This window comes from Xenopus laevis, chromosome 9_10S (assembly GCF_017654675.1).
Source record: "Xenopus laevis strain J_2021 chromosome 9_10S, Xenopus_laevis_v10.1, whole genome shotgun sequence".
NCBI classification, from domain to species: domain Eukaryota; kingdom Metazoa; phylum Chordata; class Amphibia; order Anura; family Pipidae; genus Xenopus; species Xenopus laevis.
This window is the reverse complement of record NC_054388.1, coordinates 15,408,425-15,433,731: the sequence shown is the minus strand read 5'-3', so window position 1 is coordinate 15,433,731 and position 25,307 is coordinate 15,408,425. Positions and strand designations below refer to the sequence as shown.

The window sequence follows — 25,307 nt, the reverse complement described above, 5'->3', positions numbered from 1 at the left end:
TGTTTAATAATTATATTTTCATCTTTCAGGCAACGGGACTGTTTACGGCATCTCATAGTGGTTCTGTGTGAGAGCTCCCAGCTGCAAGACCTTGTAGAGTTTCCATATGTAAATCACCATAATGAGGTAACTGCCAATTTCTTTTCTGTCCTGGGGGGGCACTTGCACAGTGAGCAGACGCTTCACTTTCTTCATGAAGTCTCACTTAAATATGCCTTAGGTAGGTTGTAGTTATCATTGAATCTCATGCTCGTGCCGTTGACTTAATGACCCACAACTACTGTGTGAACTCCTGTATGAGTTCCATATATACCGACACAACTACAATTCTCTTCTGGCTAACTGAATGATAGCATTATATTCCTGACATGCCCTGATACCTTCCTGGTCAGTACATGATGCATATGTGACAGCTGGAATATGACAGGAGTAAGACTATATAATATTATAGATCTATATATAATGCTGCCATTTGTGTATAGCGGTTTGTTTCCCATAAATTTGGGGAGGCCCATTTATCAAAGGTCAAATTTCGAATTCATGTGAGTTTTTTTTTAACTCTTAATAAATTCAAATATACTCGAAATTTGATTGGGATGTTATTTAAGAGAAAAAATCGAATATCTAAAACTTGAACTAATATTACCGACCCGAAACCTCTAATCAAATTCGACTAAACTTGAACCGAGTTTTTTCTCTGAAAAAAACTTGAATTTCAGGAAGACTATTAACATCTTCAAAGGGACTCAGAGCAGAATTACTTGGTGTATTTATATAGACCTTTCTGATAAAGCTTACTTAGTTTTAGCCTTTCCTTCTCCTTTAAGGCACTATCCATATGGAGTGTCTGTTTCCCTCTGCATACCTACTGATGACTTTATTGCCTCCTGAACTGAACCAACTGTGCTTGTGCCACTGTGATAAGAAAATCAGTTCTACTGGAGAAGCCATGCGCTGTATAAAGGATAGCAATGATGTTTCTTTCCCCAGGCTCCTCTCAGTTGGTCTGGTTCCCTTATTCAGCTATTGACCATCTCCGGCAGACTCTGGGTGAGAATGAAAGTAACTGGCACAATCAGGCTGTTAAGATTTCTGCTTTCCTCCCTGTCTCATGTTGAAGGGGTTGTTCACCTTTAAATTAACTTTTGGTATGATGTAGAGAGTGATATTCTGAGACAATTTGCAATTGGTTTTCATTTTTATTATTTTTTATTATTTGTGGATTTTCAGTTATTTAGCTTTTTATTCAGCAGCTCTCCAGTTTGCAGTTTCAGCCATCTGGTCCAAATTACCCTTGCAAGCATGCATTGAATTGAATAAGAGACTGGAATATGAATATATTCCTGTCTACCACCCTGTCTCTTAAAGGGCAAGTAAATCCTGGACTAAACATAAACTGCATGGATTAATATCAGGGCAGGGGGGCTGCTGTACTGACTATATATCATTTGTATGGGATTGATTGACCAAACGTCTGACATCAGTGCAGATCAGTAGGACTGGGTCCAGACATGGCTTATCCCCTTCTTATATTTATTCATCCTTAGCATCTCCTTTCACCAATTTCTCCCACCCTTGCCTCTTGATTCCACCTTCACTTTTCAGTGACCCTTTTCCCTTGCACTAGAGGTCTCCCTCCTCTGTAATGTTCCCTGGCAATACTATAGAACTATAAAAAATGCAAGAACACCAATGAAATGTGTATTAACATATTTATTTATAAATTGGATGTTATATTTATGCATTTTAGATGAATTCATACTAATTTAAGTTGGGAAGGACTCACATCCATTAGGTTCAAGTTTTAGTATAAAAGGGATCTTCCTATTTAGTAGTTGATCCAGAGGAAGGCAAAAACCCCATCTGAAGCCAGAGCCAATTTGCCTCAGAGGGGGAAAAATTCCTTCCTGACTCCCAACGGGCAATCGGACAAGTCCCTGGATCAACTTGTACTATGAGTTTATGTGAGTATCAGTACTAAGAGTTTATGTCAGGGTTTAGAGTAGGAGATATGACTAGTTGTTGAGTTGAAGGCTTGAAAGGATAGAATTTAGAAAGGAATGAATTTGAACAGAAGAAACCATTGATGATATCTAGTATAGGTAAATCTAAAAACAACTGGACTTGCTGAGTAATCAATGAAGACGTTTCAGTACTCATCCAGTTCAACCAGTCAGTTGAACTGAAGAAGCTGCTCGGATGAGTAGTGAAACATCTTCATTGATTACTCAGCAAGTCCAGTTGTTTTTAGATTTACCTATACTAGATATACCATGACCTGGATGAATGAAAAGCTTCATAGTCAAACCACTGAGGAATTGTTGTTAGGAGATTGCAGGGGGGGAGGCAAAAGAAAAAAATGGAGAAGAGAAGCCTCTGCGTAGAGGGCATCATTTTAGTGTGTGCTGTGTGGTGGTGACTAAATGGAGGTGTAGTAAGAAGGGCAAGGATTAAAAGATATTTTAAAGAGGAGAAACTCTTGATGATATGTTAATAAAAGAAGATATTGGTGGAGGTGTGTTAGCACAAGGACAGAGCTTGCGGTTAGAGGTAAAATATGGAATAAGGGCTCGTGATGGAGCTAAAGTTAAATTAAAAGTCCTTGGGTAGATTGGTAATTGGATACTAATGAAAACTAAGGTCCTAATAGTGGAGCTATGGTGTTTGAAAATGTGAATGCTGCTGGAGCTGTAGAGGTAGATATGAATGTTGGAGCTATGGTTCTGTGAAATGTAGATGCTTAAGGCAAGATGTTGGGGTTGTAGTAGTCTGCAAAAAAAGGAAGATGGATGGAACTATGGCACCTCAAACTGAGGTGGAGATGTGTGTGGGTGGAGTGAGGTAAAATGAAGCAAAGACTCCACTGGTGGAGATGTGGTGGTCTGAAAAGAATATGATCGAGGAGATAAAGTCCCTGCTGGTGTTGTTGCAGGAATCTTGAAGTTACCACTTGCTGAACTGCATCAGCTTGAAAGGAGATGTTGCTGGTGGAGCTGCAGACGCCACTGGATCTGTATGAGACAAAAATATCAGTCAGTAATAGATCATCATTAATTCTCATTCAGAGGCATGGCATTTATGCACACGCCTTATTCATTAGGGGTTCCATCATGTTAGGGAGTTTTTCTCCTAGGCTGATGCTCCTTTTAGAAATAAATGCACTGGCTATGGGAATAAGAAATAATGCCTGAGCCTTCTCAATCACATTCTACCCTGTTGTGTTGTTGTGTGGCTGCTGCAGTGAGGCTATTGTCCATCAGCACAGAAAACCTTGATTTTGGGGAGGATTGTGACGAAGAATTGTAAACTTGAGCATCTTCTAGCTGAAACCCACCTCTTGTGCACAGTGAGGATTCGGGTCCTACCAATGTAGACACTCACCAGGCAGCAGGGGATCAAATTGTTATTTGTCTACCAGCTGAGAACTATTGTACTGAATGGAGATGGGACCTTACCCTGTGGATGTTTCTTTTTCCTTGGCTGTGATTTAGGAAACTCATTCTGGGCTGTTGATGTTATTGGCCACAATATCAATAACAGGAGAAGCCTTCCAGGGCCATTTGCAGAGCTGCTTCTTGTTCTGCCGATGTCTGTGTGCAGAAGTCACAAGCACGCCGCAGCTTTGAGAGAGCAACTCCCTTCAGTCCTGTATAGGGAAAAATCATATTTGTGATTCATGAATACTAATTAGAGCTTGTATATGATTCATAAACAAAAAAATAAAGACTGAAGACCAAATACAAATTGTCTTACAACACCATTGTCACCATTATCCTAAAATTTTATATTAAGTACCCCTTAAAACATGTTTATTATTCCCAGTGTGATTATAATAAAAGCAACTCTTGCAGCTGTTGAGTTACACTGTGAGATGGTGCAGTCGTATCAAATATAATGGATTCCCTCACCTTTCTTGGCCGGCAAGTTCTGCAGAGTCCGGAGATGTTCTTCTATCTCAGCCCTGACGATCTTCTTAGGTGGTATTTGGGTGACGAATGGGTGCTGCAGGAGTTCTTCAGCACTCCCTCTCTCCGAAGGATCCTTTTTCAGACAGGACTCCAAGAAGGACACAAAATGCTGTGACCTGGAAAAACCAGAGATTTTAGCTTTAGCTAGCAAAAAAAATCCCCAGATTTCCAGATTCCAGAAGCTTTTACCCAGTAACCATTAGCTATACCCCAGAATATACATATATTTTGCAGTCTATCTGTCTATCTATCTATCTATCTATCTATCTATCTATCGTCTATTTATCATCTATCTATCTATCTATCGTATATTTTTCTATCCCTCTCGCATCTAGCTATCTATATGTCTGTCTGTCTATCATCTATCTATCCATCCCTCTCTCTCTCCCTCTCCCTCTCCCTCACCCCAGTAACCATTAGCTATACCCCAGAATATACATGTATTTTGCAGTATATCTGTCTATCTGACACGAGCTGGGACAGACTCACCAGGTGTTCGATTGAAGCTTCGGTGGTTGGGCTTCAATTATCAGGTCCTCAACTGGATATTGCCCTGTGTATGCTGAAATTGAAAAACATATACATCAGGTTCATCAAACATGTCTAGAAGTTATTTATTTATTTATTTAATCTATAGAAAAAGTTATTTTTTGCTGGAAATAGCAAATCATCCCAAATTCCTCCCATTCTGATATAGAACCTCTGCTGCTCAATGTATAAAATAAAGTAGCCATAATTGTTGTGATTCACTTACGTGGTTTTCCTTCAGCCATTTCGATGGCGGTTATCCCCAGCGACCAGATGTCACACTGAAAAAGAAACACCAAAGAGCATTAGAAGGAGAGAATTGGGTTATTGGTGTTTAATAAAATCTAAGTAAAAAGGCTGCACTTCTCTTTTAGAAACATATACATATATTATCATGGGTGCAAAAATGCCATTCTCCTTAGCTCAATTATGGCTAAAACAGAACAGAAAACAACTTCTAAAATAGCCCAATGCACCCCCTAGTAAATGAACACACCATGGTATATGTAAAAGTAAAAAAAAATGCTTTATTATATATAAAAGTGTATACAGCAATATACAAACAATAGCAGTTACAGTACATAACACCAGTTTCACAATGCAAATGAGCAAATATATTAAAGCAGACACATTGTGCACAAAGTTAAGAGACCCAACGTTTCGGAAAAACTCTTTTCTCTCCATGAGAAAATAACTGCTTCTATGTCCCATTAACACTGATAAGTAACTGCTCCGTGTTGTTACAAGTATTATAAGTACAACATACTTTGGTGTCGTACGCCAGGCGCTGGCCCTTCTGCCTTATGGCCTCGGGTGCCATCCAATGTGGAGTCCCTTCCGCTTCGTGGCACAACCCAGTTTGCGGGTCCAGGTCCCAGCTGTGTCCAAAGTCGACTGAAATGACAGATAGAATCCATTAATGGAAAATAACTTGTTTAACCACAATAAGATAGAAACCTGAATTATGAAACCCCCTGACTCCATATTCACAGAAGCTCCCCACCATCCATTACTCTTATAACTGTAAGTTTTACTCACTGATCTTCACTTTGGCCGTCTCTGTGAGCATGATGTTCGGGCTCTTGATGTCTTTATGAACGGCCCCATTCTTGTGGATGTGGTGCAGCCCCTGGGGAGATTGAGATGTAGGTTATAAGATTATAAACATTCCCAACAAAGAGATTGTATACATAATTGATGCAATTAAAGAAGAGTCCTTAAGGGGTAAATCTGGCCTTACCTTTAAAACCTCCTTGCAGACATAGCCAATCCAGGTCTCCTTCAGGGATTGGCCATTGGTCTTACTGATGAGGTTGTACAGAGAGCCTCCACCACAGTATTCAAGAACAATCTGCAATATATAGAAATTATTTCAGGTCATGTATTCTGTCACTTCCAGTGGAGATTGTTTTGGCACAAGAGGAATGAACACGATACAGTAAATCATTTCTTACTTCCAAGAGCTCCGATGAGCACTCCGTGAGTGGAGCCCTGTAGTAGGCTCCATAGTAAGAGGCGATGTTCTTGTGGCCTCCGAACTGCTGGAGAAACTTCAGCTCCCTGCAGACTGACTCTTCATCCTGGAGTGGAATAATAGAAATCCCTTTAGTTCACATAGACATCTACACAAATAGGATTGATATATAGTGATTGGAATTATAAAGATACAGTACTCGGCTGATGTTGGCGATCTTCACCGCTACCACGCCTCTACGATGGTGTCGTCCCTGTAATACAGACAGAAAGGTTGACTTATATACAAGTAGGAAAGAGAGGGTCTAATGCAGCCCCCAAACCAGAAGCTTGATATGTCTGCCTAAATCATTGTGTGATTGTGTGTAGTGATCACAATCTTGTTCAGTTCCCCTACTCTCTAGGAATTGGTTGGTAACTTACCTTGTAGACGTCTCCAGTGCCGCCCACTCCAACAAGCACATCCTTGGTCAGCCGACCATCAGGAGGCTGGAAAATAAAATAGAAAAAAGAAGGATTTTATTGATAACATAATATTCCCCAGGGTACAAAACATGTCTCACTTCCGGCAGTAGCGGCGAGTGTTTTACCCTCCTTTCTACTCACCTCATAAGTCTCGGAGAGGGTTCTGGATTCCGCCTGTGGCTGAAGGAGAAGAGAAAGAGTCTATTACATTCTATACTTTATCTGTACCTGTTCTCTATTCAGCAAAACCCTAAATTCAGCTAAAACAGTAGCAGTTGACTTACCTTCCTCCAGGGGGCGCAGAATAGCATTGCGCCTAAGTTTTTTAGCTCTTAAAAGAGCTGTTGGGTTATAAAGAGATATCAGCTGACGTCAAAGGAAGATGTTATATCCAAACGCCAAAAACAGATGGAATATCACTGAATATCTCTAAAACAATCGCTGTGAAATCACTCGGAAAATCACTCTGAAAATCGCTTCGAAAACGCTGTGAAAACGCTTCGTCGCTCGCAAAATTCACTGTGTGGGGAAACAGAAAGAAAGAAGAGATTGTAAGCTCACATGCACCAGTCCTCTCTGCTATACATATCAGGATTCACTGCCTTATATAAGTATTCACACCCTCAACCAATTCTCCCATTGTACAAAAACAAACCCTAAACTTATATATATTGTTTATCTGTTTTATCTGTTATTTTTATTCTGACCATTAATACTAAAATCTGATTTCCACTGGCAAAAAACAAAATTTACCATCAGTTTTTTCTTTTGCTTCAACAGCATTAAAGCAAAGTTCCCCTTTAAATGAAATGAAATTAAATTTGTAGAAGACCACAAGCTGCAGGTCTGACAAGGGATGCTGGGATTTGTAGTTTAATATCAGTTAGAAGACCACAAGCTGTAGGTCTGACACAGGATGCTGGGATTTGTAGTTCAGTAACAGAAGACCACAAGCTTCAGGTCTGACAAATGATGCTGGGAGTTGTACTATATGCTACAGGTCTGACAAGGGATGCTGGGATTTGTAGTTCAGTTCAGTAGCAATAAGAAAACCACATGCTGCAACTCTGACAACAGATGCTGGGATTTTTAAGTCAGTAACATTTTGAAGATTATAGGCTACAGGTCTGACAAGGGATGCTGGGATTTGTACTACAGGCTGCAGGTCTTACAAGGGATGCTGGGATTTGTAGTTCAGTAACAGAAGACCACAAGTTGCAGGTCTGACAAGGGATGCTGGGGTTTGTAGTTTAATATCAGTTAGAAGACCACAAGCTGTAGGTCTGACACGGGATGCTGGGATTTGTAGTTCAGTAACAGAAGACCACAAGCTACAGGTCTGACAAATGATGCTGGGAGTTGTACTATATGCTACAGGTCTGACAAGGGATGCTGGGATTTGTAGTTCAGTTCAGTAGCAATAAGAAGACCACATGCTGCAACTCTGACAACAGATGCTGGGATTTTTAAGTCAGTAACATTTAGAAGATTATAGGCTACAGGTCTGACAAGGGATGCTGGGATTTGTACTACAGGCTGCAGGTCTTACAAGGGATGCTGGGATTTGTAGTTCAGTAACAGAAGACCACAAGTTGCAGGTCTGACAAGGGATGCTGGGGTTTGTGCTATAGGCTACAGGTCTGACAAGGGATGCTGAGATTTGTACTACAGGCTGCAGGTCTGACAAGGGATGCTGGGATTTGTACTACAGGCTACAGGTCTGACAAGGGATGCTGGGATTTGTAGGTCAGTAACAGTTAGAAGATTGTAGGCTGCAGGTCTGGGAAGGGATGCTGGGATTTGTAGGACAGTAACAGTTAGAAGATTATAGGCTGCAGGTCTGACAAGGGATGCTGGGATTTGTGCTACAGGCTGCAGGTCTGACAAGGGATGCTGGGAGTTGTACTATAGGCTACACGTCTGACAAGGGATGCTGGGATGTGTAGGTCAGTAACAGTTAGAAGACCAAAAGCTGCAGGTCTGACAAGGGATGCTGGGATTTGTAGTTCAGTAACAGTTAGAAGACCAAAAGCTGCAGGTCTGACAAGGGATGCTGGGATTTGAAGGTCAGTAACTGTACTGTTAGAAGATTATAGGATACAGGTCTGACAAGGGATTCTGGGATTTGTACTATAGGCTACAGGTCTGACAAGGGATGCTGGGATTTGTACTATAGGCTACAGGTCTGACGAGGGATGCTGGGATTTGTACTATAGGCTACAGGTCTGACAAGGGATGCTGGGATGTGTAGGTCAGTAACAGTTAGATGGTTATAGGCTGCAGGTCTGACAAGGGATGCTGGGATTTGTAGTTCAGTATCAGTTAGAAGACCACAAGCTGCAGGTCTGACAAGGGATGCTGGGATTGGTACTATAGGCTACAGGTCTGACGAGGGATGCTGGGATTTGTACTATAGGCTACAGGTCTGACAAGGGATGCTGGGATGTGTAGGTCAGTAACAGTTAGATGGTTATAGGCTTCAGGTCTGACAAGGGATGCTGGGATTTGTAGTTCAGTAACAGTTAGAAGACCACAAGCTGCAGGTCTGACAAGGGATGCTGGGATTTGTACTACAGGCTACAGGTTTGACAAGGGATGCTGGGATTTGTACTACAGGCTGCGGGTCTGACAAGGGATGCTGGGAATTGTACTTTAGGCTGCGGGTCTGACAAGGGATGCTGGGAATTGTACTTTAGGCTACAGGTCTGACAAGGGATGCTGGGATATGTGGTTAAGTAACAGTTAGAAGACCACAGGCTGCAGGTGTGACAAGGGATGCTGGGATTTGTACTACAGGCTACAGGTCTGACGAGGGATGCTGGGACTTTTAGGTCAGTAACATTTAGAAGATTATAGGCTACAGGTCTGACAAGGGATGCTGGGATTTGTACTTTAGGCGACAGGTCTGACACGGGATGCTGGGATTTGTAGTTCAGTAACAGTTAGAAGACCACAATCGGCAGGTCTGACAAGGGATGCTGGGATTTGTACTATATATGCTACAGGTCTGACAAGGGATGCTGGGATTTGTAGTTCAGTTCAGTAACAATAAGAAGACCACAGGCTGCAAGTCTGACAAGGGATGCTGGGACTTTTAGGTCAGTAACATTTAGAAGTTTATAGGCTACAGGTCTGACAAGGGATGCTGGGATTTGTACTATAGGCTACAGGTCTGACAAGGGATGCTGGGATTTGTACTATAGGCTACAGGTCTGACAAGGGATTCTGGGATTTGTACTATAGGCTACAGGTCTGACAAGGGATTCTGGGATTTGTACTATAGGCTACAGGTCTGACAAGGGATGCTGGGATGTGTAGGTCAGTAACAGTTAGATGGTTATAGGCTTCAGGTCTGACAAGGGATGCTGGGATTTGTAGTTCAGTAACAGTTAGAAGACCACAAGCTGCAGGTCTGACAAAGGATGCTGGGATTTGTACTACAGACTGCAGGTCTGGCAAGGGATGCTGGGATTTGTAGTTCAGTAACAGTTAGAAGACCAAAAGCTGCAGGTCTGACAAGGGATGCTGGGATTTGTAGTTCAGTAACAGAAGACCACAAGCTGCAGGTCTGACAAGGGATGCTGGGATTTGTACTATAGGCTACAGGTCTGACGAGGGATGCTGGGATTTGTACTATAGGCTACAGGTCTGACAAGGGATGCTGGGATTTGTAGTTCAGTATTAGTTAGAAGACCACAAGCTGCAGGTCTGACAAGGGATGCTGGGATTGGTACTATAGGCTACAGGTCTGACGAGGGATGCTGGGATTTGTACTATAGGCTACAGGTCTGACAAGGGATGCTGGGATGTGTAGGTCAGTAACAGTTAGATGGTTATAGGCTTCAGGTCTGACAAGGGATGCTGGGATTTGTAGTTCAGTAACAGTTAGAAGACCACAAGCTGCAGGTCTGACAAGGGATGCTGGGATTTGTACTACAGGCTACAGGTCTGACAAGGGATGCTGGGATTTGTACTACAGTCTGCGGGTCTGACAAGGGATGCTGGGAATTGTACTTTAGGCTACAGGTCTGACAAGGGATGCTGGGATATGTGGTTAAGTAACAGTTAGAAGACCACAGGCTGCAGGTGTGACAAGGGATGCTGGGATTTGTACTACAGACTGCGGGTCTGACAAGGGATGCTGGGATTTGTACTACAGGCTACAGGTCTGACGAGGGATGCTGGGATTTGTACTATAGGCTACAGGTCTGACAAGGGATGCTGGGACTTTTAGGTCAGTAACATTTAGAAGATTATAGGCTACAGGTCTGACAAGGGATGCTGGGATTTGTACTTTAGGCGACAGGTCTGACACGGAATGCTGGGATTTGTAGTTCAGTAACAGTTAGAAGACCACAATCGGCAGGTCTGACAAGGGATGCTGGGATTTGTAGTTCAGTTCAGTAACAATAAGAAGACCACAGGCTGCAAGTCTGACAAGGGATGCTGGGACTTTTAGGTCAGTAACATTTAGAAGTTTATAGGCTACAGGTCTGACAAGGGATACTGGGATTTGTACTATAGGCTACAGGTCTGACAAGGGATGCTGGGATTTGTACTACAGGCTACAGGTCTGACAAGGGATGCTGGGATTTGTAGTTCCGTAACAGTTAGAAGACCCCAAGCTGCAGGGCTGACAAGGAATTCTGGGATTTGAAGGTCAGTAACAGTAACAAGATTATAGGCAGCAGGTCTGACAAGGGATTTTGGGATTTTTAGGTTAGTAACAGCTAGAAAACTACAGGCTGTAGGTGTGACAAGGGATGCTGGGAGTTGTACTATAGGCTACAGGTCTGACAAGGGATGCTGGGATTTGTACTATAGTCTAAAGGTCTGACAAGGGATGCTGGGATTTGTAGTTCATTAATAGCTAGAAGACTACAGGCTGCAGGTGTGACAAGGGATGCTGGGACATTCAGGACATGAGTAACAGTGACTGGGAAGTTGCAGCTCCAAAACTTTTTCCTTTAAAGCTTTTTAAGAAGTCAGTTCTATATACAAAGTGAGGTCTAAAGAGAAATATGGATATTAATAGTATTGGAGGGGAAACAGCAAGTGGCCAACTGTCGCTCCAAACACTGGGTGACCCCTGTTATATGGGAACATGGGGATTTCAGACTTTTGCCCTTAATAATTGCTTAACTTTTACTGAAAAGCTTTTTAATAAGTAAAATGTTATATACAAAGTGAGATATAGAGAGAAATATGAATATTAATTACATTAGAGGAGAAACCTGAACAGCAAGTGGCCAACTGTCAACTGTCACTCCAAACACTGTCAGTGACCCCTGTTATATGGGAACATGGGAGATTTCAGACTTCTCCCCTTAAGAATTTCTTAACTTTCCCTTAACAGCTTTATTAAGAAGTAAATGTTATATACAAAGTGAGATACAGAGAGAAATATAAATATTAATAGCATTAGAGGAGAAACCTGAACAGCAAATGTCACTCCAGATGTTGCTATAGTGACCCCGTTATATGTTAACATAGGAGATTTCAGACTTTTTATTATTTCTTAACTTGCACTTATTTTAAATATAAAGCAATTGGAATCCCAAATATTATTTTATACTTATTTTAAATATAAAGCAATTGGAATCCCAAATGTTATTTTATACTTTCTGTATTTAGCCTGACAGGTGTGTAGTCTCCCTGCATCCCTGTTCCTTCCCCCAACCCCAACTCTCCTATAATCTATTAAAATGACAAAACCAAGGCTAATATCCCAGGTGCCACCTAGTGACTCAATTTAGTAGTGATTTTCTTCATTTATATCATTATTTTCCATAAATTGTCTCCCAGTGTGTGCTGTGCATCCACTTACCTCTGATCCCAGAAATGAAAGTGAGAAATCCGTTATTTAACGGTTGTCTGTGCGGCCAAATGCCAGGATGTACTTCTGTGTATTTATCCTGAGTTGTCTGTAGTCTGCCTGTTTCCCCATTCCTCCCATAATGATATTTTCTATTAGAATATACACAAAACCAAGGCTAATATCCCAGGCACTAGCCAATGTCACACTCAAATAGTGATTTCCTTCATTTCTGCCATTATTTCCCTTAATGCCCCCGTGTATCAATGCTCCGCTCACCTCTGATCCCAGAATAAGAAAGTGAGTTTACAGCCAATCACATTTTATGTTTATTTCCTGATAGTGATTGGCTGCAAGTTCAGCAAGTGTTTACATGCTGTTTAGATAAGTGGGACCCCAGTAAGGAGATGTGGGGGTTCAGCTCATGTATCTTTGATAAGGAATATTAATTCTAATGGACAATGTTAGGCTGGGAGAAACAGTCCTGCTCTCTTGCACACCTCAATAAAACCACACTGACAAAAACATGGGACAGATTTATATATTTGAGTTGTCTGCCACATGTCATCTGTCTCCATTTCCTGTTCTTTAGACCAAGTGACCAACGCAGAAACTATTCCCCCGGACCAGAAACCGCTTTCAGAGACTTGTGTAAATGCTGGTAAGTGACAAATACTCAGGCTTTTCTGCTGGGAGTGTAAGGGACCTCCGTGCTGAGTGCAGTGCTAATATATTTGCATGTTCTAAAGAAGTATGGGGCGTTTGACTTGCTTTGGTTAGACTTGCTTTTGGGGTGTTGGCTGGACAAAGAGATGGGATGGTGCGCTGAGCTTGACTCTGCAAAGAATTAGGCCAGGGCCATACCCTTAAGTTGCCACCGAACATGCCTTCAGAAATGTTTTTGAACTAACATAGCTACTATTGAACCTCATCCGAATTCTCCCCTCATTCTCCTACTTTGACCACACTCTACTTGTGCCTCCTTTGTAATTCCAGGTTGTATTTCCCTGAATGCATTAAAAACACATTTTAGGGTGTGACCTGATAGGGAACTGAAGCCTGTATTTGCTTGTGTGAAAGCAGGGATGTAATGGGCTATCCTCCTCCTCCTCCTCCTACTGTGCTTCTGGCAGGCACCTCACTGCTCATTTGAAACACAGGCAGGAACTGTAGCATCTATAGGATATGAATTTCTTTTAACCCAGAGTGAAACCATATCTGTCAGTGCCAGCAAGTTTGAGGGGTATTTTTATTTATGCTTTATCTCATTTAAGATCCCCATGTTTATTGGAAGGGGACCACTGGCTCTATATTGGTACAGGAGCCCAGTGATGCTGACAGTATTGTTAGATATGCAGTGAAGCAAAGAATTACAAATTGATGGACAAAAAGAATTACTCTCCCATTTTGGCATGTTTGACCATTTGGGAGGTTTAGACAGTGTCGGACTGGGACACCAGGGGCCCACCCAAAAACCTTTGACAAGGGCCCACCAATTAATCTTAGACCTGGGGCCCATTATTTTTCTTCCTCTCCTCACTCAACTTCTATTCTCCTAGTCTCTTTTCTTTACATACTGTACTCTATTTTTCTATATTTAGCCTATTTGTTCTCATAAAAATAGGGAATGGCCATGGAAAAGGCCAAATGTTTAGCAGCATGAGGGCCCACTGACACCTGAGCCCACCGGGAGTTTTCCCGGTATCCCTGTGGGCCAGTCCGACACTGGTTTAGATAATTCTGAGCCATTAGTGGATTGAGTTGAATGCATTTCTGTTGGTTGTGCTAAAAGAAGCAATGCCACAGCTATTTTCAGCTTGTCTAATTTATTCAGTTAGTTGGGTTGACTTTATGGAGAAATAGTTTGATACCATTTGCATGCACGCTTAATTCTCCGAGTGCCATACTTTATATGGAATTGTGATGCTTCAATTGGTCTGTAATATGTGTAATATTACCCGTCGGCATTGAGCCCCCATTTTATGATGGCCTTAGTGATTCCCGAGAACTGCGTTATTTTTTTTCAGGTGGCTTTGACTAACAGGAAAAAATGTGGGAGTACAAAGGGCTCCATCGTCCAATCAATGGATAGAATGCTTCTGCATATTTAGATGAAGCATTTTCACATAAGGGCTATTTTATCTTTCGAGACCTATAATGTTTAGGGGTGTTGTTTCCCTTTAAGACAGTGAAATCCTATTGACTGGAATGTTTCTGCCATGTCATAACTTATCTGGCTCTTCTCATTTATCTCTGCTATCACCGTCTCTCCCTACAACAGGTCTGCCAGGCGGATGTCTAAGAAACATCGGCAGAAGATCCTCATAATGCATCTGGAAAAAGAGACCGCACAATCTATATACTCACCATGCAAAAAACGAAAAGGGTACGTATGCCTATAGGCTAATGAAACTGCATCATCCCCAGTGACCACATTTTCAATTCTTTAGGAATGATTTGTTTCCATTCTTTGCAGGAGCCCAGTAACCCTGGCTGCTTACTTGCAGGAAACTGGGAAATTTCTTGTGCAGCGGAGTTTTAAATTAAATCCATGTCCATCATGGTACTTTGCTGTTAACTTGCAATTGATTACCTCACATAGTCATCAATGTACTTCGCTCATATTACATACGCAGACAAATTATACTCTCATCGTGGTCTCTGGTCCCCCTGCTTACATCCATCCAGCACTGGCTTAGAATCTACTGTGTTGTGTGTTTCTGCCAGTGCAAGTTTGACTTCGTATTCTTCTTGAGAGACGGCGCTAAAAAGATGTGACTGTTGGCGTAAGGGGTGCACTGATTTTCTACTACTTTCTTTTGCAGATCCAGTACTAAAGATAGACACGCTCCAGTAATCAGGGGCCAACCCACAAGCAGCCATCATGGCACCACCTCTCCAAAACCGAAAGCCCAACTGACCATGCCCTCAACTCCAACTGTACTGAAGTATGTCTGCGCTGTGCCAGCCACTGAGTGTTAATCTCAGCAGTAGATAACTGATAGCAATAGTGTGACACAGCAATAGGGACCTTTTATGATAGGTTGGGACTCTTGACACAACAGGATGTGCCCCTGATTGGCTAATGTTTCTTTTCTTTTATAGCTAATAAACTGTAGGTAACCTAAGGAGGTAAACCTATTTTCCCATGAAGCAAGTTGTAGGGATACTGTAGCACTAGCTCAGCACTGCCCTGCCTTCATGATTTGCACTGTAAACTTACCATAGTGTTGTTCAACCTTAGAGTGGACAAGGGTCCGTGACCTATTTCCATAAGTCAATTAGCAGACTAGTAGTCATCACGACTTTCACTTTCTTCCTTAGTTGGGTGCACGTCCTCCAATGGCCACTTTCCACTGGCAATACTGACAAAGAAGTGAGTCCAGCACCCGCAGTTGATAAAGGACCCGCTTGATAAAAGTCCGCATGGTCTGAAACGTTGCTGTAATCCCCTTGCACCAATAAAGGCTGTTTTATTTAAAACTGTTCTTTGTCACTATTTCCATAAGTCATACAGATTTTTTTTTTCAGCAGGAGGAACATTCTGGCGAAGTCTAAAAATTCAGTAGAACAAGAGCTTGGGAAAATGCAAGTGCTTCAGAAGGAAATGCTAGAGAGTCTCAAGAAAAATGAGCATTCCATGAAAGTTGCCATATCTGGAGCAGGTGTGTACATATTAGTGAGAGTAACTATATTTCCCAGATCCAATACAACATGAAAATTTGGCTTAATTCTTTCTAAATAAGTCTGTCTCCTGTCCTTCCAATACTGGACCTTTGTAAAGAGACGTTAGATACCATATTTGTTATCCTTGGCATTATCTCTTACCAAATTTGACCATACAATTAACTTCATCTGGGACTACTAGCAACTTTCAAAGGTCAACCATGACTTACTTTGCATGGCTCAAAGGCCCTCAGATTTTTCATGGTTCATCAATGCCTGAGTAACTTTGGATGCAATGATTAACCAGCAACTCCTCTGCATTTGGTACCACCTCCATCAAATCATAAACTACTAACTGAAGAGTCTGGCCCAGAGGAAAGGTTGATGACCTCCAACTACTCATGAAGGGTCCAAGGCTGAAGGAAAAATTAACAGACTTAAAGGAACAGTAACACCAAAAACGGAAGTGTCCTAAAGTAATGAATATATAATGAACTGTTGTGTTGCACTAGATTCCGGAATTTCACCTGGAATCATCACAGTCCAAGCTGTCAGATAAACAAGAAGAAATCTACCCATTGTTTTTCTGTTGTCTCCCTGTCTGCTTAACCTGCAATAACCATTTGACTTCAGGTCGGATCCCACACTTTTCTAAATGGAGAGTCCTGAGGATTTGCATAAGAATAGCACCCAATCTGACCGGAAGTCAAATGCTTTATATTACCACAGCTTTAGCAGACCGGGAGACACACCATTGAGAAACACCTGAATGGAACTGCACTGCAAATTCTCATGGCAGGTTTATTTATGTCATTGTGTCATTTGGCTTGTAGCCCCTCTGACCACCAAGGATCATTATAGGCCTCTTCTATCTTTGTTGTCAATAAGGGAGGGCAGGGGTGCATGAGAAAAAAATCCAACGGCACAGAAAGGGAAAAGTGAACTGGATCAGAGTGATAGGTAGATAACAAAGAGAGAACAGTGAAACAAAATAAAGAAAAGGTGAGGGAATACTGTGGGAGAATAGACACTCCCATTCTTCATTTCAACCTAGAGTATCTCATCTGCTCTTACATAATGGTTTTTCAGAGGGGTTTTTCTTTTTTAAGGTTGTTTTTGCATCACTGCACTTTGCACTGAAGGGGGTATTATTTTAAAAGATTTGTATAAAATGTCTCCTTTAACAGACTATCAGGAAAAAGTGTGGCTTTCCTAAGCTAAATTGTGAATCTGAACATCCTCCATGGTTGCATCTTGCAATACTATGTATTCTGGGCCAGTACCCATTTAAGGTGGGCAGGCTCACTGGTTGGTATGATGGTGCTGGTCATGCCTCTGTATAGTTCATACGTTGGAGGAGCAGTATTTTACCATGTGGCTAAAAATTTAGATTTGTAACTTTGGAGTTGACCACAGCATGGCATTGATCTGTCTTGTTATGAGCGTTTCCTATCATAGCCATTGACTGCTTGCCCATGTTCCAGCTGCATCTTTCTCTCTTTTTTAAATGTAGATAGCCTTTCTGGTTCCATGATTCAAGACGGCTTTGAGCTCCTTGCCTACCCACTAGAACTGTCCTTACTGCGCTGGACATGCAATCCTCCTATATTTACTAGTGGATTTAATACAAGGAGAGCCTGTCTTCCATTGTACAGTGGACTGTAGCGGCATCAATATAGTGAACAGGATGAATCCCAGTGTGTATTTGCTCCTGTTGATACCATGGCATTCTATTCCTGAGGAGGAACTCTGAGCAGTCTGTCTCTCTTTTTAAATGTAGATAGCCTTTCTGGTTCCATGATTCAAGAAGGCTTTGAGCTGGCTACAGCAAAAAGGGCCAAGGATCGCCAGGAGTTTGAGAAGTGCTTGGCAGAGAAGGAAGCTCGGGAAGCAACGGGAAGAGGAAGAAAGGGAAGAGATCAATCAGTTGAGGCAAGAGCTGGTAAGTGCATAACTGTGCATGCTGCAGAGGCAGGGTAAGCCAATACTTTGTTAGGTGTAGTGATGGTTTGCCATCCAATGGCCTTGTTTAAACCAACTCATGTGAATTCTGATTTGTCCATGAACCACTAACCTTGTACTCATTGGTACCCAACACACCCATAAAGAATGAACTGCACTGACTGCTGCGGGGGGCACATGGTATGAACTGTACACAAATAGTAAACTATTTTTTTTTTCTCTCCTCTGTTTCACGTGCACAAGGCACAGCCTATCAGGAAGTTCAAAGCTGTGAAAGTTAAAGCCAGTGACGTCCCACTTACTGTCCCCACATCCCCTAACTTCTCGGACAGGTTTAAGTGCTGATGTGCTCCCTGTACTAAGGCAAATCCAGATTTTGGGTGGTGGTTAACTATTCATGCCCTGGACCATACAGTCTATTGTACAAACAAGTGTCCTTTAAATAGTGGCATGAATCCGGGCAAAGATCTGCTCATTGGGGGGGTTATGTGAATACTATATTATATGGCCTGGAGGGGCCTGTTTTTAGGTCTCCCTGTATGTGAATACTTATGTTTTTATTATGCCCTGTAATAAACTGTGGAAATGTAAAGTTTGTCAATTGCCTGCTCAACTTTTGTCTTGGGTTTGTCTGGTTCCTTCCACCAGTCAATTGCACATGCAGCCTCTAGTGTGGCTTTCAGTAGTGCTGCACAGTAGTGCCTCTCGTTTCCATTGTATTTATGTAAATGAGAAGAGACAGGGTATTCTGACTTCAAAATGTCATCTTGTAGAGGATGGAAGCTGATTTAGCGCTGGTTTTTCATGCTAACCCCAATACTTGATGCTATGTACACGAATATTGGTATTCAATACTTGGTTAGCTTGGTGTATTCATTGATTTGCAGCTTGTGTGTTTCTATAGTTGCAGAACCCCATAGTGAAGTAGGGGGATGCCTTATATATGACATATCTTCCATACCTCCCTAAGATGCAGATAACCTAATGAATGACCTTGAATTCAGCCCACATGCCTTTCTATTATGTACCCCACTTGCATAATCCTGCTCTTATACCTGAACAGAAGGTACCAAGGCCCAGTTAAATGAAAACTATACCCCTCAAACAAAGTATTTTTTATTGCATAAAACCGCTCATGTTAAACTCTTCTTCATGTAAATAAACAATTTTCATAATAATATATTTTTTAAGTAGTATGTGCCATTGGGTAATCATAAATAGAAAACGGCCATTTCAAAAATTAAGGGCCCGTCTCCTGGGATCGTATGATTCACGGTGCACATAAACATACCAAACAAGCTATACTTCTTAGGTCACAATTAACAGACGGAGTTCTGTCTTTTGCTTCCACACTTCTTGTTAGAGTTGTAGTATTTCTGGTCAGGTGATCTCTGAGGCAGCACAAAGACCATCACGAAATGGTGGTTCAAGGCAAGAGATGTAAAAGGACAAAATTGACTTAAATATATATACCAGTTACCACACAATTCATCTGGGGCATATAAAGCAGAGGAGGTGTCAGCCCTGGGAACTTGATGGTTTGGTGCCAACTTTCTGCTTGGAAAGGTCACTACCTGTGAAATAGAACGTCAAGCTCTAGGGCACAATTAGTGCTACCAGCTTGGGGCAAACCTTGTATGCAGATTCAAGAACGAGAATAGTTCTTTAGTTTCTGCTTGAAAGTACAAGACGTCAATTTTCCTGCACTTTTATTCTCCCCCTTATATATGTGTCACTATAGGGGAACTAAATGATAGGGGAGCTGCAGCACTTTCCACAGGTTGGTAATACAGAGAGCTGAACTAGCTTGATGTAAGAACAGAGGCCTGGACTGTTGTCCATTCCCTCAGCTCCTCAAGATGCCACTGCCCCTCCCAGGTTGGGCAAGTAACTGACTGGGGGATACTAATTGTAATATATTACCTTAAGCTAGGGACAGCAGCTGGTCACATGTTCTCTTCTTCCTGTTCCTGTGCTGAGAGTGTGTGAAAAAGACTAAGCAACTCTAAGCAGCCTCTTTTCTACCAGAAGTGGCCTCCCCACATGATACTCTAAGCAGCCTGGGTATAGGCCTTACTATTGTAAGGAAGGTGTCGCTCACTCTTTCTTATTTTTATATATATATATATATTTTTAGAACCTGCTCTGGAATATACTAAATTACCGCACTCCCTCACTATCCCAGCTCAGCCACACCCCTACTTTCTCAGCTCAGCCACACTTCTACTCTCTCCTTCACTATCCCAGCTCATTTACACTCCTACTCTCCCTCAATATCCCAGCTCAGCCACATGCCTACTCCTCAAAATGAATCAACCTAATGAATTCCCTGACACCATCTTTGGGAATATTCGGATACCCGACCCTATATTTGCCACTAGGTGGGGCTGTTTAAATAGGAAAAGGCGCTTGCACACAGCTGCTTTGAGAAGCCCCTCTGAATAGGAGCTCTGAATAACCACCCCCAGCTCCTGGTAATGAGTAGTTGTTAATAACTTAGTAAGGACTGTGCCATAAAATTGCCCCTACCTGATTTTGTGATCAAGAGGGAAGAGGCGGGGTTATACTTATAAAGGTGTTTGTCACATTTGTAATTACATCCTGATGAAGGGAGGTTGTACTCCCCAAAACGTTGATGTTGGTGGTGATGTAAATTAATAAAGAGGGGGCACTTTCCCCACTGCAGAAATTTGTGTGTGTGCGGATCCGTGAACAAAAAGTTGCTGTTAGTAACGACTTTGCCATAAAATTGCCCCTATCTTATACAGTATGTTTCTGTCTACTAGGGATGCACCGAATCCACTATTTTGGATTTGGCCAAACCCCCGAATCCTTTGTGAAAGATTCGGCCGAATTTCGAACCGAATCTGAATTTGCATATGCAAATTAGGGGTGGGAAGGGGAAAACATTTTTATTTCCTTGTTTTGTGACAAAAAGTCACGTGATTTCCCTCCCCGCCCATAATTTGCATATGCAATTTAGGATTTGGTTCGGCCGGGCAGAAGGATTCGGCCGAATCCTGGGCGAATCCCTGCTGAAAAAGGCCGAATCCGGAACCAAATCCTGGATTCGGTGCATCCCTACTGTCTACACTAGGCACCTGCTTCAGTACAGATCCTTCAGTAAAACAATAAAGTCCTTTCACCTTTTTGAATAGGATGCCTATAATCCTGAATATTTTTTAGGAGTCAAGATTCCTAGAAATAATTATCAATGTCCCTATAGGTACCATGATCTACTGCAAAAAGAAATCTCACTTTATTTTTGGGGGTCGTGGTGACCCACCACATACAGATTCAAATGCCCTGCTTTAAATGAAGAGATTTTCTAGAAATGCTACCTGTGCTCTTTGGTTTGGCCTAGAAACCCCCCATGTTGCATATCTGGTGTATAAGGCATGGCTGATATGTTGGCTTTTATACATGAACTTTGGTTCCTTCAGCTCCTCTTGCCCCCCCCCCCGGGATCACATTTCTCTGAGCAAACAAATTGAATTCACAAGCTCTAAACTTTGTGCCAAGGTGGAATCCTTTGACCATGGACTATGTCTGGTAAACATGAAAGGGAGGGTAGGGATTATATAAATTACATAGCCAGGGCAGGTGCAACTTGTGAGAATCCAATGCATTGTCACTCCTCAGGGCAACCAGTTAATACTAATCCCTTGATTACTAGACACAGTTCTACTAGATACAGGTAGTAATGCCCCCCTACTGTACTAGGTCCAGGAAGTCACTAGTTATGTATAGGAGGCTATCCACTCCAAATGTAATACTAATAATGGGTATCTAACAGGGCAACAGTTTGGTTCAAAGACACTGTGTTTCCTTCCAGCCAGTCCAGTCAAACAGAGGAGGAAGGCTTTACAGGACCAACAGCACTCAAGACCATGAAGCCAAGAAATTGGGGGTACTAACACTGAGGGCTGAACCGTCCCTCTACTTCGACCCCTCTACTGCCTTGTAAGGACACGGTGGAAGAGCAGATCCAGAGAACACAACTAACAGCCTCTCCCAGTCCTAGTGGGGGCAGGAAAACACAGGACACACCAGTGATGGATATAAAATTCACAGAGAGGTAACTTTATCACAGTACGCAAATAGGGTGATAAACTATTAAAGCTTTTTTTTTCTCCACTGTCCTACTAGTAGCAGAAGCAGTAGAAATACAGGAGGGAAATATACATTTTGGCAAGTATACATTTCTTCCTGTCCCTGCCCCAGTGAAGTTTACAATCTGAAATCAGCGCCTGCCCCCGTGGAGTTTACAGTCTAATTCCCTGTCACATTCCCACTAGTCCTTGTCCAGTGAAGTTTACAATCTATAGTCTGTATAACATTCCCATCGGTCCTTATCCCAAAAAGCTTGAAGGCCCCTATCTCATTCCCATTAGTCTATGCCTAGTGGAGCTTACAATCCATGATCCCTATCACATTCCCACTAGTCCCTGCCCAGTGGAGTTTACAATCTATAAGTTCCCTATCACATTCCCACTTATCTCTGCCCATTGGCACTTACAATTTAAGGACCCTATCACATTTCCATAAGCCTCTGCCCCAGTGATGTAGTAATTCTAGGTCCCTATCACATTTGCATCTCTCCCTGCACCAGTGAGCTTACAATCTAAGGTACCTATTCCATTCCCATCATGCCTAGTGGAGCTTTCAGTCTAAGGCCCTTATCACATAACCCATCTACCCTGCCCTAGTGAGCTTACAATCTTTGCCCTCTATTACATTACTATCAATCCCTGCCCCTGAGAGTTTACAATCTAAGGTCCCTGTCCCAGTGAAGCTTATAATCGAAAATCCCTATCACAATCCTATCAGTTCCTCACCCTGTAAGTTTACAATCTAAGGTCCCTATCATATTGCCATCTGTTCCTGTTCCAGTGCACTTACAATCTAAGGTCCCTGGAATTATTCTAGGTAGGTAGAATTGGGCCAAGTAGTAATTATATTTCCATGTGATGCCTTACTATTCCACACATATTCTCTCCCATTCTGCCCAAATACCTGGAAATAATCAGTCTTTGTTTATGTGCCAGTGGGCTCTTTGGAGAAGTTCATCTCTTGTGGTGAAAGTTCTCAGCAGTAAAGATCGGGTAAGGATAAGGATAATGAGGAAAAATAGTGGCAAAGTAAAACCAAAAATAAGTCGATATAATAAGCACACGCGAAACAATACGAATAAACCACCTGAAAAGGTAATATTCCAATATATTGACAACATTAGAATATATAAATACACACCTTATGTTTAAATCATTAAAAAATCAGACATTTCATTATGAGCAGGGTTTGTAGCTAATAATGTGTCCAATTCTCATCACTATAGTTCCCTATGAATCTGCATTTTGAGAAACCATACAATTTATCACTCTTTTAGACCTATGTTCCCTATATCTCACTTTTAGTCTGACTCATATACTGCGACCCATGGTCGTATGCCAGTAAGTAGCTCAGAACCCCCCCATGTAAATGTGATCTTTACTTTCAGCTCTAACACTTCCCCTGTTGTTTTGGAGGAGAAAGAATAATTTTTATGGTGAGTAAATGCATCTCTTTTTTCCCCCACATCTGAACAAGCTCACAAGAAGGTCTCTATCCTCGTGTATTGGAATTTCTTAAATGATACCCTAGGGCAGGAGTGCCCATACTTCTACATTCATAAAAACAATATTTCTCAGGTAATCTTAAAGGAGATGGATAGCTACGGAGGCATTTTATTGCCAATAGATTAGCTGCAATAGTGCAAGCTAGAATGCTATATATATATATATATATATATGTATATATGTATATATGTATATATATATGTGTAGAAGCTCTCTGTTTGTTTAGGATAGCAGCTGCAGTATTAGCTTGGTGTGACATCACTTCCTGCCTGAGTCTTTCCCTGCTCACTTATAGCTTTGGGCTCAGATTACAGGAGAGAATATATATATATATATATATATATATATATATATATATATATATATATATATATATATTATATATATATATGTAGAAGCTCTCTGTTTGTTTAGGATAGCAGCTGCATTATTAGCTTGGTGTGACATCACTTCCTGCCTGAGTCTTTCCCTGCTCACTTATAGGTCTGGGCTCAGATTACAGCAGAGAAGGGAGGGCGGGGGGGGGGGGGAGAGCAAACTGAGCATGCTCTTGCCCGGGGCAAGGAAGTTTAAGCTGAAGGCAGGAAGTCTGATACAGAAATCCATGTGTACACAGAAGGAAAGAAATGCAGTGGTTTTTTTTTGACAGGGGACTCAGCAGCAGCATTACTTTGATGGTTTACTGGTATATTTAGGTGGCCCTTTCTTATAAGGCTTACTTAGTTTTTAACTTTCCTTCCTTTAACATAATAAATATCATGATAAACATGAAATATAGGAGGGTGATTTAGTCAAGCTGTTGGTTGACAGTGTCTTGAGATCTACTGATCACCAGCTAAAGGTCTACTAATAGATCCTGATCTACCTTTTGGGCACCTCTGCCCTAGGGTTAGTGTCCAGGAATAACTGTAGATAAAATACTCAATACCTAGCTAAACAGGATTGGATCTCTCTATAATGTGGATTAAAAGCGATACAGAAAATGGGATTACAGTATTTGTATCTCATTTCTGTTTAACCCTTTAAGTGCCACAGAACCTAGAATCTACGTTCTGTGGAAAAGTAACTTGAAATGCCACAGAACGTAGATTCTACGTTCTGCAGCACTTCCGGGTTGTGGAGCGGAGGAGCGGCTGTTAGAGCCGCTCGCTCTGTTCCGCTTCGATCCCCTGCCCCTAGGCAACGAGCAGAGCAGGGGATCGAGTGGCCCCTGGGGCACGATCGCCCAGGGGCCCAAAAGCGGCAGCAGGCACGTGTTACTTACGTGTCCTGCTGCTGCAGCCTACACTGAGCCGTCGATCTCCGCCCCCACAGCACAGAGACAGGAACCACGTCGCAGATCTCTTCCAGGGGCTCTTGCTGATCGTCTGCAACAGTCTCCAGCGACTTTTTCAGGTTAGTGCAACAATTACACACACAAACACACCAACACACACTTATTACAGTAATACACACTTAGATTCACACTTACACACACTTACAGATACATTTTTGGGGATTGGGGGGGGTCAATTACACTCACTGCACTTACATACACGTGCACACGCACACACGCGCACATAACATGTAATTTACCATTTGTACACACACGCACATACATGGCATTGTGGCTTTTTTTTTTTTTTTTCTTATCGCATCGTCTCTTTTTTTGGCTGAAAAAAATGTTTTATTGCCATTAAGAATAGCGTATTCGCTAACCGTACTGTGCAATATCTTTTGTATGTTGTTTCGGTGATTATATTGCAATTTGGGGTATTTTGGTGCATTTTTAGCCATTTTATAGAATTTTTAGCCATTTTATTGCATTTTCAG

General features: G+C 41.9%; 2 protein-coding genes and 1 long non-coding RNA gene across 7 annotated transcripts in view; 1 reads left to right on the top strand and 2 right to left on the bottom strand.

Annotated features, from left to right (window-relative positions):
- LOC121398884 (targeting protein for Xklp2-B-like) overlaps positions 1-25,307 on the top strand; it is a 100,772-nt gene that overhangs the window by 41,403 nt on the left and 34,062 nt on the right. For 3 of the 5 annotated variants that reach the window (XM_041578440.1, XM_041578439.1, XM_041578438.1), the window contains exon 2: positions 21,713-21,955. Coding sequence is in view for 2 of the 5 variants with exons in the window: in XM_041578436.1 (XP_041434370.1) it covers positions 122-126; positions 12,842-12,910; positions 14,531-14,635; positions 15,075-15,197; positions 15,781-15,914; positions 17,696-17,857; positions 21,713-21,771 (657 nt within the window). In the remaining 3 variants the exon portion in view is untranslated. Of the gene's footprint in view, positions 1-29; positions 127-12,841; positions 12,911-14,530; positions 14,636-15,074; positions 15,198-15,780; positions 15,915-17,428; positions 17,654-17,695; positions 17,858-21,712; positions 21,956-25,307 lie in introns of those variants that run through there. The other 2 variants (XM_041578436.1, XM_041578441.1) reach the window with 2 other exon arrangements.
- On the bottom strand, positions 2,926-5,471 carry LOC121398887 (serine/threonine-protein kinase 4-like). The gene is made up of 6 exons (XM_041578445.1): positions 5,263-5,471; positions 4,723-4,777; positions 4,458-4,530; positions 3,909-4,084; positions 3,456-3,646; positions 2,926-3,011 (listed from the first exon to the last, which is right to left on the bottom strand). The coding sequence occupies exons 1-5, from the start codon at positions 5,314-5,316 to the stop codon at positions 3,531-3,533; spliced, it is 474 nt and encodes a 157-aa protein (XP_041434379.1). The 5' UTR covers positions 5,317-5,471; the 3' UTR covers positions 2,926-3,011; positions 3,456-3,530.
- Positions 5,694-6,828, bottom strand: LOC121398905. Its single transcript, XR_005964608.1, has 2 exons — positions 6,170-6,828; positions 5,694-6,076 (listed from the first exon to the last, which is right to left on the bottom strand). It is a non-coding gene; the product is annotated as an uncharacterized LOC121398905 (long non-coding RNA).

Excerpts from the sequence above, each read along its gene's own strand:
- LOC121398887 (XM_041578445.1), bottom strand. The coding sequence starts at position 5,316 with ATGGCACCCGAGGCCATAAGGCAGAAGGGCCAGCGCCTGGCGTACGAC. Across the intron at positions 4,531-4,722 it reads AATGGCTGAAGGAAAACCAC|CATACACAGGGCAATATCCA; the intron begins GTAAGTGAATCA and ends TTTCAATTTCAG. Across the intron at positions 4,085-4,457 it reads AAGCTTCAATCGAACACCTG|GTCACAGCATTTTGTGTCCT; the intron begins GTGAGTCTGTCC and ends TGGTTTTTCCAG.